This window comes from Durio zibethinus, chromosome 25 (genome assembly GCF_047325235.1).
Source record: "Durio zibethinus cultivar Kanyao isolate XHJ-2024 chromosome 25, ASM4732523v1, whole genome shotgun sequence".
Classification (NCBI taxonomy): Eukaryota; Viridiplantae; Streptophyta; class Magnoliopsida; order Malvales; family Malvaceae; genus Durio; species Durio zibethinus.
This window is the reverse complement of record NC_143186.1, coordinates 17,369,702-17,386,063: the sequence shown is the minus strand read 5'-3', so window position 1 is coordinate 17,386,063 and position 16,362 is coordinate 17,369,702. Positions and strand designations below refer to the sequence as shown.

Here is a 16,362-nt window from a genome sequence, read left to right as displayed (position 1 = left end):
CTAATTACATAGAAAATAATATCATTAATTATGTCCATTTACTATGGAAATTTGAAAGAAAAGAGAAGAGTTTTGAAATACTATTATTTTTTAAATAATATATAACTAGGAGGAAGTCGTAGAACCTACTCGAGACTCTAAGTTCAACATAAGTTTGATGATTTAGTTATATTTTAGTTCGTTGATTGATTAGTCAATGATACATTATATAAATGTAATAGTTGATTATAATTGTAAATTCTCTTATTCTTATAATATTTCATCAGTTATTGTAAAAGATAGATTTCATTTATTAAGGAATAGAGATCCATTGAGTAATGGTAGTGTTATCTTTTTGTTTTACTTGGATTAGTTCAAGCAAAAGAAGAGTCTTTAGCATAGACAAACTAATGTCAACTCAGCATTAGGATGACATACATGATGATCATATTTTTAAAGGTTGTGAATTCGAAAAGATTTAAAATGTAATGTCTGAATTAACTAAATAGAAGTTAAAGATTTGAAGGTAGATCAAGAATTTTAAAAATATATGTGGATGGTTTACAAAGATTGTAGACTTCTTTTGCATTCCAAATTTACAATAGATTAAAGTTATCCCTTAAAATTTAAATCTTAATTTTTGGACAACTTACCTTGGTTTTAAATTTTGATGTGAGGGTTAAATTGAGTATAAAATTATAATAATCATAATGTTAAATATGTGCATAGATTTTTTTAAAAGATGTACATGACAAGTGACAATATCAATTCGGGTATTTTTTATCTCCTAGATATTGTAGGAAATTATCTAGTAAAAATAAAAGAAAAGTCTATGGGAAGTATTTTGAGATTAAGAGAGAAGCAAAAGGAACTTGATACAATGCTGTTTATAAACTATTTGGAAATTCTACTAAAGATTTAATCCACACCAACAAATTAAGTTAGTGGACACCATAGTAAAGATTTTTAGAATTTGGTAATTTTGGCTATGAATTGGGTGTATTTTTTTATTCCTATAGCTTGAGAAAAAATCTTTGGGTTGCCTCATGATTAACAGAGCTAATTGAAAATTTCCAAGAAATCCCTACCATTTATCAAGAAAAAAAGAGAAAAGCTTGACATATATAACAGACTAATCATGAAGAACTTTATGAGATTCTACAATCTAATAATCCTTTTTCTCTCCTTCTTTTTCTTTTCCTTCAAAGTAAAGAATAAAATACAATAAGAAAGTTCAAAGTCCAATTGATGAATTGGTATATATTTCTTTACTCCTACTCTAGTTGGCCTGAAACTTTTGCACCCATTGGCTAAAAAAAATAGCTTTGGAAACATATCTTCTACACTGTTTTGGGATCAGTACTCTCTGATGATCATAACACTTTATAAAGTTGAAATTGAAATTTCTCAACTTTAGTTAAATATATATAATAATATGAATGTACCAAAATGAAAGCATCTAGGCATTGATGATTGTTATGCTACTATAGTCTTCCATGTGATCCCCAATATTTCAGAGACTTACTTTTTGGCCTATATTTGTCATATCTCCAAAAAAAAAAATTTTTATTGTTGTTTTTCCTGGTATTGGATTTTGCTTTCTTTCTACTTTCTTTCATGCCAAGAGGTTTACTGCTATTGATGGCAATTTCTTTTTATATCAAAGGAATTAGTTCTCTTATGTACATTTCTTGCCTAATAGCATAATCATAGGGAGTTCTGATCGTACGGACTCGATTTTGTGAAAACTATTACGAAATATTGACGTGGCTTAATATAATTGCTAGATGGTTTGATTTTCACACTGTGGGCATTTTCTTCATGTAGTAGAAGAATTGATGGATATAGTTTTAGTTTGTCATACATATAACAATGAAAAGATACATTTAATGTAGAATACTTATTATTATTTCTTTTGGGTAGATAAAAGAAGGGAACTAAAGACAATTAAGGGTTCATCTTTTTTCTAGGGTTTTTTCATGATCCAATCTATTCATTGATTCGGAATCATATAGTTGAACCTATATAATCACTCGTAATTTATGAAATGGTTTTTTAGTGATTAATGATAAATAAGTAAAATACGATGTGATAATTTAAATTTATTAAGCACTCGGTATAACATTGATTAAACAATAAAAAATATGATTACTTCTAATTATGTAACTCAATTGCGAAAGATGCAGAACTCAAAGGATATTAATGAACAAATCACTTATATGCAATCAAGAGTTCCCTATAACTAGATATCCTATCCACTTGATGACAAAGAGGGGATATAAAATATAAACCTCACCCCACCCTTTAAATTCCATTCCAAGCATCCTGGATTTTAGTTGTCCAAAATTAGCCTTAGGGCATATGACATGTTAATCCTATATATCCCTACAACAGTCACCAACCTTTTTTCATGACTATGGCACTCAAAGCTAAAATCTTATATGTTAAGGCCATCATTTGGATCATATGTGAAAGATATTTTGTTTCCTTTAATATGATTTCATTGATTGGAAAAAAAACTTGTCTTCAAAGCTCCCTTTGATATACTTTTTTATGTTATCCAATGCTGAAACATAATGATAATTAGGCATTTCCTAACAGAAGAATGTTATCCTAATTGGTTGGAAACTAGTATCATTAAAGCTTGGAATATGTTTTTGTTATAAAATTCCTACTTTTTTTTTACTTTCTTTTTTACCCCTTTTATCTTAGTGAATCCAAAAAAAAAAAAAATTTGCAATAGGGTATTTGTCAAGAGTCAATAACTTGGATATATTCCAAATAATAATATGCTTCACTTTTTTTTTACAAAAAAGAAATTTATAATTTTGAGAAAGAAAAAAAATTACAGATACTAAAATTTAAACCTTAAAACTATTAAATACTTTATAAACTAACTGTATTAAACCTCAAATTCATAAAGCTTAACTTTTAACTAGACATTACTAATGGATATTTACTAATAAAGCATGAACATATTTAAGCAAAACAATGTTAGGCTAAGCACATCTTGTTAGTCTATCTTTACCCACCAGTGGAAAGCTAAATCTTTTACTAGATCTGTTGTTTTTTTAAGGATTTGGCGACCAGTTTAGTTGATAATTTTTAGGGTTGGTAACTATACTTAGAATTTAAAATCAAACCTACTTTCACTAACAACAAAAATTTTAGGTTCAACAAAAATATGGTACCTGAATTGTAGTGAAATTATCGATTTGATATTTGAAAAATCTTAATCAAGTACTTTACCTTTCATTTCTTCAGGTAAACTTTATATTTTCATAATTTCTATTAAGCAGATTCACAATTGGGTACTTTTACCTGTATAAACGAGAAAAATACTCTCATTACCTGACTTTTCCATTGTAGTCATAATAATAATAATAAATGCCTGCTAATGTAGATATTGTTGGATGAAGGTGATGGAATGTATAACTTTTATCTTCATACCTGAAAAGTAGGTTCCTATCAGCAATCAAGTTCCATCTTCTCAACCAGAAAGAAAATGTTAGGTCGATTTTAGGTTTAATGCATGCAATTTGGTGGACTCCTCTATCCTTTTGCTCTTATAAAAGCTCCCCTGCCTTTTATAAAAGGGTCCCCAATAAGGCATCCACTATTATTATCCCGGAAGGTGGGGAATAACATTGCAGTTCCAATTGAAGGTCTGAAACAAGCCTCAGTTACCGACAGTTTAGACATTTGATATTTTCTTGAGCCTCCAAGATTGTTTTCCTCCACAAGAATTGGAGGATCATACCGGGCATTTCTGTCGGTAGCTTGAGCCTTCCTGTCCCACTTCCTTGAATCAATTTCATCTATTTCATCAAATGGTAAAGGATTGAACAGAGAAAATATATGAATTACATTTAAGAAGTGTCGCCCTGGACGAGTAATAGTACAGATAAATGAGCAAACTTTACCAATGTAAGGTGTAAAACACGTACAAGCATATACCCAATACAGGAAGAATTATTGTTTTGCAAACTTGTAGAATATAGGAAATTGAAAATCTAGAGAGGGGAGAGGAAAAAAATGATAGGACAAATTGTGATTTTTGTAGTAAAATTGAAATCAGGCAGCTGCCTGGAGTTTCTTTGTTATGCCGGCAATGTACTTCCCTTGGTGGAAAGCTTGTGCCAACTCAAGTTCAGATGGCATTCTTGATCCATCCCCAGCATAGGTTCCCGCACCGTAGGGACTTCCACCTTTCACTTGCTCCATCTCAAACATGCCAGCACCAAAGGTATATCCGATAGGAACAAATATCATCCCATGGTGAACAAGCTGAGTGATTGCAGTCAACCTGTTATTAATTTCGAAAGATTTAGATACAAGTTAGGTTTTCATCGTTGTGTTCTAAGTTTTGGGTGTCATAAGTCTATTATAAGATTGTGATACAGGAACTCACGCTGTGGTCTCTTGTCCGCCACCTTGAGATCCAGTGCTATAGAAGATTCCAGCAGGTTTTCCCGCAAGTTGCTGAGTTCTCCATAGACCACCAGTTGCATCCAGAAATGCTTTGAATTGAGCAGACATCATTCCAAATCTTGTTGGGAAGCCAAAAATAAACCCATCAGCCTCAGCAAGCTCATGGGGTGTAATAACCGGTACATCACTTTTTGGTGGTGCACTCATCTTTCCAAGAATCTCTTCTGATAGAGTCTCAGGGACCTGTACCACATATATGCCACAGTTACTTCATTTACCCTATCAATTATACAAATGCTGTTTTAATTAATCTTGGAAAGGCCTTCCCTTCTAATGATCCAAGAATTAAACTAAACATGACTGCTTATCTATATGAATTTGCAACTGCAGAACTTTGCAAAACTTGCTTAAATATATGAATGGCAAGGATGACATACTGTCCCACCAAGAAAAGCAACACAAAAATTAAGCATATTTGCAATGATTTCATCAATAAAGAAATTTGATCATGCAGTGCCAAACCAGTGGATGATAAGACAGTTCACAAAGATTTCTTATAAGGAAAAAGGCCAAGGGTTCTCAAATGGAGACATCAAAATGTCTTAAAATTTTAAAACTCACTGATCAATTAAAAATTAGCTCGCTGGACGATAATGGAAGCATTAGAAAAGGAGGCTCGGCAAAAATATATACATTGCAACAGTTGAGACCAAGCACACATAATGACTTCTGACCAGACATCTAGTCAATTTGCCAATGTGAAAATTCTGGACAAAAAGACCTTTAGATTGCACTTTAAAATCTGGTTTAACCATTTCTTATCCATAAACAAATTGCTTGCTGCTTTTAGTTGGTCTAAACTACTACAAAGAGAGCAGGCTATTCAACAAAAGCAGCATGGCACACATTCTTACCTGCCATAGTTTGGCATCAACACCTTCAACCGATGCAGCCCCTTTCTTTATCTCCTCTGCAAGTTTTTCCACATGTCCATACATGGAATAGTATCTGTAATAACAGTGAGAAGATTTGACCAAAGGAGTTCATTATATTACCAAAAGAATTAAGTATAACTCTCGCTCACAGAAAATAAAAGGATTATGAAGAAAATAATAATGAAAAAAGAACTCAATCAAACTCAAGAAGTAATCATAACTAAATCTAATGTATGTATTTAGGTAATAAAAAGAAAGGGAAAAGTTTTCGCAGATTATCTATGATACATTATGATCATTAAAAGTTTGTTCGTAATGAAGTCATTTTGCCATCATCACAAAACATTATGGTCAAAAAGTTTAAACTGAATCTGAGACCACATATGGTCCAGTTACTTCAAGTCAGAGACAGTCTGCCAATCACAACAGGTTGAAAAATCAACTACCAATCAGCAAGCATTGAGGTCTAAGATGAAATCACACAGGAAGCAACCTAACAATCAAACAAGAAACCCATCACATTTCAACATTTAGTGTGCCAGCTCATAAAACCACAACTTTGAGCACTATCTTGAGGAGAAATGGTGATACACTAGACCAACAATCATGGGCGCAGATCTATGACTCAAAGAGTGGGGGAGCTTGAAGATCAAAGCCTTGATAAATTTATGGCAAAGCCAAAAATCAGGAAAGGGGTCTATATAAGGTGTCAAATAAGCAGAAAATTAAGGATGCATGTTAAAAAGTGCCTTTGTCAACGCTGCACAACAAATTATGCGTCCCCACCCAGTCAGAGAAAAAGTTGAATTTGTCAGACCCCAAGCAGAAGCATAAATAAACATCAAGCAAACTGATAATATCTGCTGCGTACAACTTAAATCAATCTCCTAATAGCTTTGTACTCTCAACACCTACCTCTTCATGCTCTACCCTGGGCAAACTGGTCAGTAATGGCACACAATTTTCCTAAGATCGGACTATTGTCTCTCATTAAGATTCTACTATAACAGATAACCCCAACGACCCACAATCATTCACCCAGCTCACCTCAAAGTCACTATTCATCTGTAACACTACAAGGCTCTTTATATGCAAATGTTGATAAAAACTAGAAGTTGATAGCAAAATAAAAATATGATACAACTAGTATCAAACTAGCAGATTCAGTGTATAATGATAAATCGCACAGGTTATAATTAATCATTAAAACAAAGAACATGCTCTGCCTTAAATAAACCCTTACTACAAAGAAGAATTATTTCAGTTATTTCAATAAAAAAATTAGATGCTAGATGTTGCATAGAAAGGATGCTGTAAAATATCTTAAGTCAATCGCACAGGAAACCTACAGATGTCATTGCTTTCAAATTCCAAAAAATGGATAAGCATATAGTATGAAGTGCATACAATCTACAGTAATTATAGTAAACCTATAAGCACACCAAACGTAAGTCCCATATATAGTACTTTACTAAAACAATGAAAATGATATGAATCCAAAACAACACTCAGGTATATGTTGATCCTTAAACCCATTATTACCTTTCAGCTATGTCTAATTTCCAAGACCTTGCTCTGGGCCCCAAAGAAAATAAATTGCTGGCTCCACTTGAGCCCTGTTTAACCTTGTTGTTTATTTAACTCTTGCAGAAATCACAATGGAGCAATCAAGGGACAGACAATCAAGTAAAGGGGATGACAGCACTGACTGCACCGTATGATGTTGACTCAAGCATACATATTGAGAATAGTTGTAAGGCACATGCTTGATTCATCTAAAACTTGTAAACATGTCGGTGGATAATGAAAAACCCCCTCCTCCCACTCCCCCTCCCCCCTTTTTGTTAAACTCGACAACCTACCTCCAAATTATTGTTCAACCAATACAAGTTCCTTTCTGGCTTAGTTATCAAGTCATCACGGACAGTCAGACACAAATCGCTTGTTAATGCACACATAATGTCATCTTTTATACAGGTACTAGCACTAACACACATTTAAAAAGAAAAAAAGAAAAAAAAAAACCAGATAGCATAAGAATTTCAAAAGTTAAATCTCCAACCAGAGCAAAAATCATAGCCTTTTCTTAACAACCCCAATCTATACGCAACATGTAAGATTTCAACAAATAACAAACAATTAAATCTTGGTTTAATAAGACATATGAAAAAAGACTGAATCTTGTTGACAATTCATAGCTTTCTGACAAAAAACTCAGTTCTTGACAGTTTAATCTCCTTTCTACACAAACAGAATCAAATTGAAAACTAAAGTTTAACCCAAGAATCGCCCCCATTAATCATGGTTCAAAAATAGCTAAATTGATCACATTCCAACTAAAATTAGATGAAAAAAATAGAATCTGAAACTACAGCATCTGATCATTCTTAACTAACTGCAAAAATCAACGACCGGAAAAGAAAAAAAAAAAGAAACTAACCGATAGTGCATTTTCCAAAAAGAAAAGAGAAGATAAAAAAGGAAAATATAATCACAAATCAAACTCAAGCAAAGTAAAAATCAGTCAAAGATCAAAATCAACAGCTTTTCACAAAAAAAAGAAACACTAAAAAAAAAGAGAGTGAAAGATATATTAATACATACACAATATACACTTTGGTTGCCATTGGTGAATTCCTCTGAGAATCACTCCCAAAATATTCTTTTTTTGAATTTTTTTCCCAAAGATCGTTGAAGAATGAGGGAAAACGGAGGAGCGAAAAGCTGTATTTATAGTTGGACGAAAGGATTAATTAGTTACTAATTTTGTGATTAATAAAACGGTGTCGTTTTTATGTTGGTTTTAAAAGGGGTTGGTGGTTCATTTAATGGGATTAGGAAAAGAGTAATAGTAATTAATGATGAGATGTTGTTGTCATGTGGTCGTTATACATAAACTAAATGCTACATATCTAGAAGATTTACTATTTAACTTTTTTTTATAAATTTCTTTTATTAAATTTGTTGGTCAATTTAATTTCTTTTATTTTATAAGCTTTGATTTGATAGTTTTAGGTGTATCCACTATATATATATATATATATATATATATATATATATTATGAATTATGAAAGATGAGTTTGAATATGTTTTTATAAAGATGATTGTTGAGGTGTGGTCTTTTTATGAGATTCTTACCAAAAACTATAACAAGATTAATTTATGAAAAAAATACTCTTTTTGTAAAAAAAAAAAAAAATTCATTATGATATCCTAACTAATATCATTGTGAGATATTTAATTAATTCGTGCATCTATTTTAAAGAAGTATCATTTAGAAAGTTCTTTTACAAAAAATAATTTTTTTACTAAAAAATTTTAAATTCATAAAACAATTATTTTGATATACAAATAATAAAATTTTAAACTTTAAGAATAATATTGAGATATATGTATTATTATATTAATATCATTCGTAAAATTAAAAAAAATTAATTATCAGTATATTGATATTTTTTAAAAAAAATATAAATTTATATAATTTTTTGAATGCTAAATTGAATATAAATTCATAAATTTATGAATATTAATATTAGATTTTATAATTTGGTGTTTGATACTGGAATTTATGTTTTAAAAATGTTCATATACTTTCCATTAGAAGAAATATTGTACAATTTTATAATTAAAAAATAGACACTTAAGATTCAGCCTCAAATAAATAAAAAATGATATTTGTGTAAGTCTACGGGGACACGTTCTAATTGGATATGGACAAATCCTGGCTGTCATTGGGTGAAAATGGTGGATGGCAATAGAGGTAAAGTAAAATCAGGGCCGTTAGATTATTTGTTTTTTGTATTTGTATTTGGGGATATTACAAGAGGATTAATGGAATTTGAGGTCCAATAAAATGGATGAAATTGAAAAGAAAATGTTAATTGGTGGCTGGCATGGCATTTTCACTTTTAAATCTAACCAATGACTGCGTGACAAAAACTGCATGACGTCTCACATGCTACATGCTGATCCATATGCAATAGTAGGATTTTCGTTTGTGCCCCATTTTCCCAAAACAAAATTAAAAATTTCATTGGAAAACCCCCCCCCCCTTTTTTTTTAATCAAAATCTTTGACCTATCTAAAGAGTTTTTCTTTTTTTTTTTTCATTATTAATTAAGGTTTAATGTTTATAAAATTATCTTAAAAATTATAAAGATCATCATTCAACTTACGAAATATTATCTATTTTAATTAAAAAATTTTATGATTTTATCTTACAAAAAACATTCATTAGTTTAGATTTAAGTTTCAATTTATATATTATAATAAAATTTTGAAATATTCTAATATAAGATTGGAGTATTATAAAATTAATATTTAAAATACATAGTATCAATGTGAATATTCTTAAAATTTTTCAAGATTTAAAAATTTTCAATAATAAAATTAAAGAAAATGTATATTTTCATCTTAAGTCCATGATAATTTCCATATAACTCATGATTTTATTTATTGAAAAAAGTGTAATAATAATAAACAAAATAAACAAATTTAGTATAATAATAATTCATTTAATCCTTGACTTGTTTAATTGGTTAGTGCAAACAATGTCTTAGTCACTTAGGTTGATTGAGAAAACTTTTGATAGCCACCTTTATTGATAGATTGAATTAGAAACTATAAATATGATAAGCTTTTTGAGAAATATGGTTTGGCATGTTATTGCAATTTGATTGGTAGTGTTTGGTATGAACAAGCTTAATTGCAGGGTTCAAAGAACATTGCAAAAGTTTTGTTTGATTAAAAATGTATTTTCACTAATGGTTAGCTTTTGTCCTTTATAGGAAATCAACAACATAGTTTTAACACCATTTAGAAGCCAAGTCACCCTTTTTGGTCAACAAAATCCATGCCCTTCTCATCCATTTGATGGTATAAAAATATTTGCATGGTCCAACCCTTAATAATAAAATCAATAATTTATAGCAAGCTATATTTTTTGGTAAAAGAAATTGCACTCTAAAAATAAAAAAATATATATTACAAACGTTGAAATTTAAATTTAAAATTTATTGGATTTATTTTTTTAAAAATAATTATATAAAATAATTGAAATAAACTTCGAATATATTAATCTTAAAAAATTAAACAAGTTATCACATGGTTTTTTGTCATTGGTGTTCTCTTAGCAAACCATACCAGAATTATTAACTAGTATTTATAATGGCAAATTGCATTCTTTTTTCTTGGTTTTGAGAAACTCTATAGATAAATTTTGAGTAACAAATTTAGCCCTCCTTAAATAGTGCGAAACTTTGAATCAAATGATATATTGAACTATATATAGATGGTATGGCAGCATTTTGTTGACAATAGATAAAGTAGATATAGGAGTGAAGTCAATATTTATCACCACAATCTCATTAGGGTTTAACAACGCAGCTATATGAAAAGGGAGATGGAGATGTTGATTCTTCCAGACTTTTTAATGGAGAAATTTGATTTTTGCCCATAACTTTTGATGATGATCTGGTTACATTTTCTCCAAAGACTTTAGGGGGTCGTCCAAAAACAAGAACAAACTTTCCAAATACTGAAAAGAAAGCTTGGGTTTTTTTTTTTTTTTTCCCTTGAACTAACAGGAACCTCCATATCAGAAATCATCATACTTCATAATTTCTCCCAGAAAAGATAAGGCCCACCCATGAATGGAAAATAGGCTTTTGCTTCAAGGATCCCTCATCCTGTCAACACCCCTTCCATAATGTTTCAATCTTTTTTTTTCTTTTTTTTTTGGCCTTGTTGGCTTGTTTACAAAGTTATAAAAATTTGACCAGCTGTATCCCTTGCTTGACAGTAAATTGATATTAGCTGTATAATTAAAACAAAGACAGATAACAGGCAAAAGTGGTTCTGGATTGGCAAACAAAATTGCATACCCCTGGAGCCCTCAGGATTCAGGAAATTCTACAGCTGACAATCACTTTCCTGCTTAGCTAGCCACTTTTTTGGACTACCTATATGTTTGTTTTTGTTTGTTTATATGAGGAAGGACATCTAAAGAATGGGGAGCCTTGAAGCCTTGAACAAGTCCTAAATCCAATTCCAGGATGAGAAATGAAAGCTGCTGCTCACCTTTCTTTCTTTGCATTCATTGTTGGTGAAAAATTGAATTTCAGCCTGGAAATGGTCAGCATCAACATCAAAGTTATAGCATTTGCAATCACATTCAATTCTAGTTTCTTGGAAAAAAAGGTAGTCTATGCTTATCCTTTCCAGAGGGATGAACAAAAAGTCCTGTTCCAGCAGTCTCCGAAGTTAAATAAAGTCCATATGTTCACATTTAAGGGGGCAAATTTGAGGAGGGCAAAAACAGCTGAAGTTTTTGTAGTGGACCCTTACATGCCTTTCACATTAAACATCATATTTCTGCGATTTCCATGATTAAACTGTTGAAACTTAATTTTTTGATCTGTCACTAAAGTTTTCGTATTTTGACAATAAATTTTAGTTGTACATCATTGAATTTGAAGGTTCTGACGTTTAAAACAATTCTTAGGTGCTACACAACAAGACCAAGGAATCATATCTCCAACATTTTTTAAGCATACTTCAAGAACTCAATTTTCAGCATCACTTGTGTTTAGACTAGACTGTGGGTGCAATTTCTGTTTCCTGGAGTGTTATCAAATCTAAATATGATTTTGGCTACTTTTTCTTCCATGTTTTAGGCATATGAAGTTCTGAACAAAACCAGACCAAGAGGTTTGTCATGGTTGATCTTTGCTAAATGATACCTACTGGGTATGGATAACTAGAAACCATTTAGCAGAAGATTTTGGAGGTTTTTACTGACCTCATGTTTAAGTATTCACTATATGCTCAGCTCATTGTAACATATTGGATCTGCAACCTATTCTTAAGAATCTTACCTACTCTTTTAACAAAATGAATCAATTTGCAGCAAAAGTTTGATGGTCCATTTATGACATTAATCAACATTCATGGTTTTGGCAAGCAGACTCTGCCTTGGGACTGGCATCACAGTTTATGGTTAATGTGATCACTGATTTCAGCTCAAGTCCAGTCATAGAGGGTTGATCATGCATTCTTTTTGTTGCATTTACATGACGGTCAACTGTAAACAAATTAAAATCCCAATGATTCAACTAGGGTTGAAAATGCTTGACAGCAAAATCATAAGGTCTAACTATTCTGATAAACACCAGTGCCATAGCAAATGTTTAATGATCTCAAAATGTTATTGGCTTCTATCACTGAATTTTATTTCATTGATCTTAACCATATGGGGAAATCACTGGCTAGTTATTCAGCTTCCGCAACCAACTTTTTTTTTTTTTTAAATGAGTAGGGAAATTGGATATTATTAGTACCAGACATTACGTTGCACTTTCAAGAAGCATCCAAACATTAAAAGGTACCTGTAATAGCATATCTCATTGGACAAGGCAAATTATTTGTTTCCAAAGTAACTAGCCAAACTTGAGTGCAATCCAAGAAAGTCTCTGTCTGCTATGACAATCCTCTTGGCAACTTAAATCAAATTCCCGTCTCGAACTTTGTTATTTTAGCAATAAAAATGAACTGATTATTTTCCAGGACATCAAGTGGTAGAGCTTTCAGGTTAGCAATTAAATCAGTGAGATTTTTCTTTTGCTGCCTGGGAGGCCTACAACTGATATGATTTAAATGCTAGCTTGAAAGTTCAAAAATTCCCTATCGAGCCTCCAACTGTGAGATAGTAATATCATTAGTTGAGGATGATTCAAGCATGCTGGAAGAAGAAAATGTTTGAAGTGACTTCTTGTCATCAAGAAACCGGGTTCTTGGGGTTGTATCAATTCAGTCTCACTGCCCAACTTCAGAACCACAGATGACATGATCGGTCTATCCCCTGGATGTTGTTGCAGACATAAGAGACTGATGTGGATGTACCGTACCACTTCTGACCGAGAGCATGACTCTTCTGAAAATGACTCAAGCAGTTGTAAAGGCCTTCCTTCTTTCCACAGTTTCCAAGCCTAAGAGAGATTACAACTTTTTGTCATATTCCTGTTCAAAGTACAATCGCAATAATTAACTTCTAATACTTTCATGTCCAATCAGGTTAAAGTTATGGCTGGGATGGTAAAGCCCTCTATTTTTCTTGCCACTAATTATTTCCAGGATCACTATCCCAAAGCTAAAGACATCTGATTTTGCTGAGAATTTCCCATCAATAGCAAATTCCGGTGCCATATAACCACGGTAAAACAGCATCAGAAGAAAACCAGTAAAAATTTTGAGTTAGATTGAGAACAAAAAGGTAAAAAATGAACTTTTCTACTCACTAAGTTCCAACCACCCTACTTGTGCTCCTCTCTGGCAATCTTCTTTAAAAGTTCTAGCCAAGCCAAAGTCTGATATCTTCGGATTCATCTCAGCATCAAGAAGAACATTACTAGTTTTAAGATCTCTGTGTATAATCCTCAGTCTAGAATCTTGATGCATGTAGACAAGCCCCCGAGCAATTCCACAGATAATATGAAAACGCTTGGACCAATCTAATAGTTTACTTCTCGTATTATCTGGTATGTATCATATCATTGGTTAGTCCCCTGCTAAACCATTTGAAGTAGATAATTTTATTGAAAATATAAGAATCACTTCTGACAGATTTACATTAAACTACAGAATTTATTTGTTTGTGTGGATCCATACCGTAAATGAAGAAATTCAAACTTTTGTCTGGCATAAATTCATAAACCAGCCTTTTCTCTTCTCCCTGAATGCAGCATCCAAGAAGCTTAACAAGATTCCGATGTTGAAGTTTGGCTATCAGTGCAATTTCATTTTGAGCTCACATGATCCTTGTCCAGAGCTTCTTGAAAGCCTCTTAACCACAATTTCTTAAACATCTACCATAGTACCCTGAAAATAATGTACTTAAAGAGTCTTTACTATGTCATACATTTTTTTGTCCAAGGTAAGTTTCACCAGAATGTTGAAAATTTACCCGGCACACAAGCCCAAAGCCAGCTTCTCGAAGCTTCTTGTCAAATGAGAAGTTATTGGTGGCTTTAGCTATTATATCAGGGTCGAATAACTGAAAATCTGCGTTTTCCTTTTGAACTGCATTGCTGCTGTCATTTAAACCATGATTATCTTTTCTTCCTGAAGCAGTTGAAAACAGGCTGACATTAGCGTTAAAATGTTGTATTTTTCACCAGAGATTTTTTCTTTCACAATCAACAAATTGATCATGTGGTCTTTTGAAAGAAACATGAGGAAGATGCTAGCAGTCCTTACAGTTCTATAAGAAGCTCTAAAACATAGCGTTAGTGTTACAGTAAGGGGCATTTTTAGGTACAAAGGGCATTTTGATCTCTTCCGAGAGCGCTAACAAACAATCAATGGCATTTTGGATTTTTAAATTGATTTGACATGTCAGATTGACCTACCATCGATTACATCACTATTATATTTCATATTTTAAAAACACTAAGATTTCATCATTTCATTCCCATTTTATTAATATTTTCTTACTTTTCTCTCCTTTCAATTTCTTTAGCATTGATTTTTGACTTACACTTTGGAATGCAATTGTAAAAAATAATTTGTACCTTTATTTCTAACCGTTTACTTTTTTTTCTTGTAATTTCAAGGTTTATCTTTCAGATCGGAGCTTGCACTAACAGTTACCTTCAATGGTTGCACAAGGTCTACGAATGAAATGGTGGGCAAGAAGAACACCAACAACTATGAAGATATATATATATATATATATATATATATCTTCGCCCATACTTTTCATTTCTGTTAAATTTTTTTCTAAATATCTGTTCAAATAAGACACACTGATGAGTCTGAAGGACACAACAAGAATAAGCGCAAATGTTACCTTTCTTAGCATTATTGTGGTATTTTGAGATATGATATATCCTTCTGTATGCTGGTTTATTGTACTTTTTTTTTTCTGTTTCTTGTATATTGTACATAACTATATAAGAATCAGATGGTAAATATTTTTAAGCAATTATGTACTCATGATTTAGGTTTGGTCTGTGCAAAACGTGGTCCAAGCATACATTGTATCTGGGAGACCTTTTTCTGAAGAGTCTGTTTCGCCACTAATTGGTTGCTACGGTATCGGAAAAGGTGGTATTTTACATGCTTTAAATTCTTTCATTGACCTTGACAATTGCCCTTCAAGTTTTCCTGGCATTTTCCTCTCAAACCTTACCATCATCCTATTACTTTGATTGCCACAGAAACTAAAATTCCATAGGACAAGATTTTCAGATTCTAAGAGCTGAACTACTGGATTATGAGCTCCTTTCTTTTAGTTGGTGTACCAAACAACACCATTTCTTCGACTGAGCAGCACGAGATTACCTTTCCTGTTTATCATCAGCAAAACAGTCGTGTCATTGATCGGATTGCTTCAGTTTGCAACCCAAATAACAATTGGAACTGGTATTTTCTTGTACCAAATTCCCAAATGACGATTCTTGGAGCTGCCAGGACTAAAGTAACCAAGCTCAAAGATTCCATCTCTTGAAACCAAGGTTCTGCCATCACTGACGGACTGGGGAGGAGGGGAAGATATCGATTCCATGAGCAAAACCTGAAAACAATATCAGCAAAATGGTGTTGATCAAAATGGTGAAGATATCAAATCATGTAAAACTCATGAAAAGACAGATCAGTTTGGCAGATTTTTGAGAGCAAATATATTTCAACTGATGATAGTTGACTGGTATGCCAGTCTTCCATGAAAAGACCATTAGCTGTCCTCTGTTATGCTTGGCCCTTAACAGTAACTACTAGCAGTAAATGCAGTTCCTTGAGAATGTGAGGAGGGCCAAAATCTGAGGATCCGCTTTTCTTTTTCATTTTTTGCCAAATCAATTGTACTATGATTAGTTGATTTTGATTGGCCTCTTAAACTGTTAAACCTATAAATCTCAAGCTATTGAAGCATTTAGCTTTGATTCTGTTATTCTTACACCGAGTCCAACACGACAAGTGAGAAACAACAGTCATTATTTGTACAATGTTTTAACTCCAAAG

General features: G+C 32.1%; 2 protein-coding genes and 1 pseudogene across 3 annotated transcripts; all 3 read right to left on the bottom strand.

The window, feature by feature from the left end:
• Positions 1-3,820: 3,820 nt before the first annotated feature.
• Positions 3,821-8,085, bottom strand: LOC111275753 (putative NAD(P)H dehydrogenase (quinone) FQR1-like 1). 2 transcript variants are annotated; one of them, XM_022861266.2, is made up of 4 exons: positions 7,950-8,085; positions 5,325-5,418; positions 4,391-4,653; positions 3,821-4,285 (listed from the first exon to the last, which is right to left on the bottom strand). In XM_022861266.2, exons 1-4 carry the CDS (start codon positions 7,970-7,972, stop codon positions 4,054-4,056), a joined length of 612 nt encoding a protein of 203 aa, XP_022717001.1. In that variant the 5' UTR covers positions 7,973-8,085; the 3' UTR covers positions 3,821-4,053. The 2 variants fall into 2 exon arrangements, with proteins under 2 accessions (XP_022717001.1, XP_089610620.1); XM_089754494.1 differs by having other exon boundaries at positions 6,888-8,045.
• A 4,199-nt stretch (positions 8,086-12,284) lies between these two features.
• On the bottom strand, positions 12,285-13,548 carry LOC149511713 (cysteine-rich receptor-like protein kinase 10). Its single transcript, XM_089754384.1, has 3 exons — positions 13,483-13,548; positions 13,130-13,331; positions 12,285-12,427 (listed from the first exon to the last, which is right to left on the bottom strand). Exons 1-3 carry the CDS (start codon positions 13,546-13,548, stop codon positions 12,285-12,287), a joined length of 411 nt encoding a protein of 136 aa, XP_089610510.1.
• Positions 13,549-13,639: 91 nt separating this feature from the next.
• LOC111276150 (G-type lectin S-receptor-like serine/threonine-protein kinase SD1-1) lies at positions 13,640-16,185 on the bottom strand (annotated as a pseudogene).
• Positions 16,186-16,362: the final 177 nt, after the last annotated feature.

Coding starts and splice junctions, on each gene's coding strand:
- LOC111275753 (XM_022861266.2), bottom strand. CDS start 7,972: ATGGCAACCAAAGTGTATATTGT. Junction 5,419..7,949: donor GCAACCAAAGTGTATATTGT/GTATGTATTAAT, acceptor CTGTTATTACAG/ATACTATTCCATGTATGGAC. Junction 4,654..5,324: donor TTGATGCCAAACTATGGCAG/GTAAGAATGTGT, acceptor TATGTGGTACAG/GTCCCTGAGACTCTATCAGA.
- LOC149511713 (XM_089754384.1), bottom strand. CDS start 13,548: ATGGCACCGGAATTTGCTATTGATGGGAAATTCTCAGCAAAATCAGAT. Junction 13,332..13,482: donor ATGTCTTTAGCTTTGGGATA/GTGATCCTGGAA, acceptor AATCTCTCTTAG/GCTTGGAAACTGTGGAAAGA. Junction 12,428..13,129: donor GATACAACCCCAAGAACCCG/GTTTCTTGATGA, acceptor ATTTGTTTACAG/TTGACCGTCATGTAAATGCA.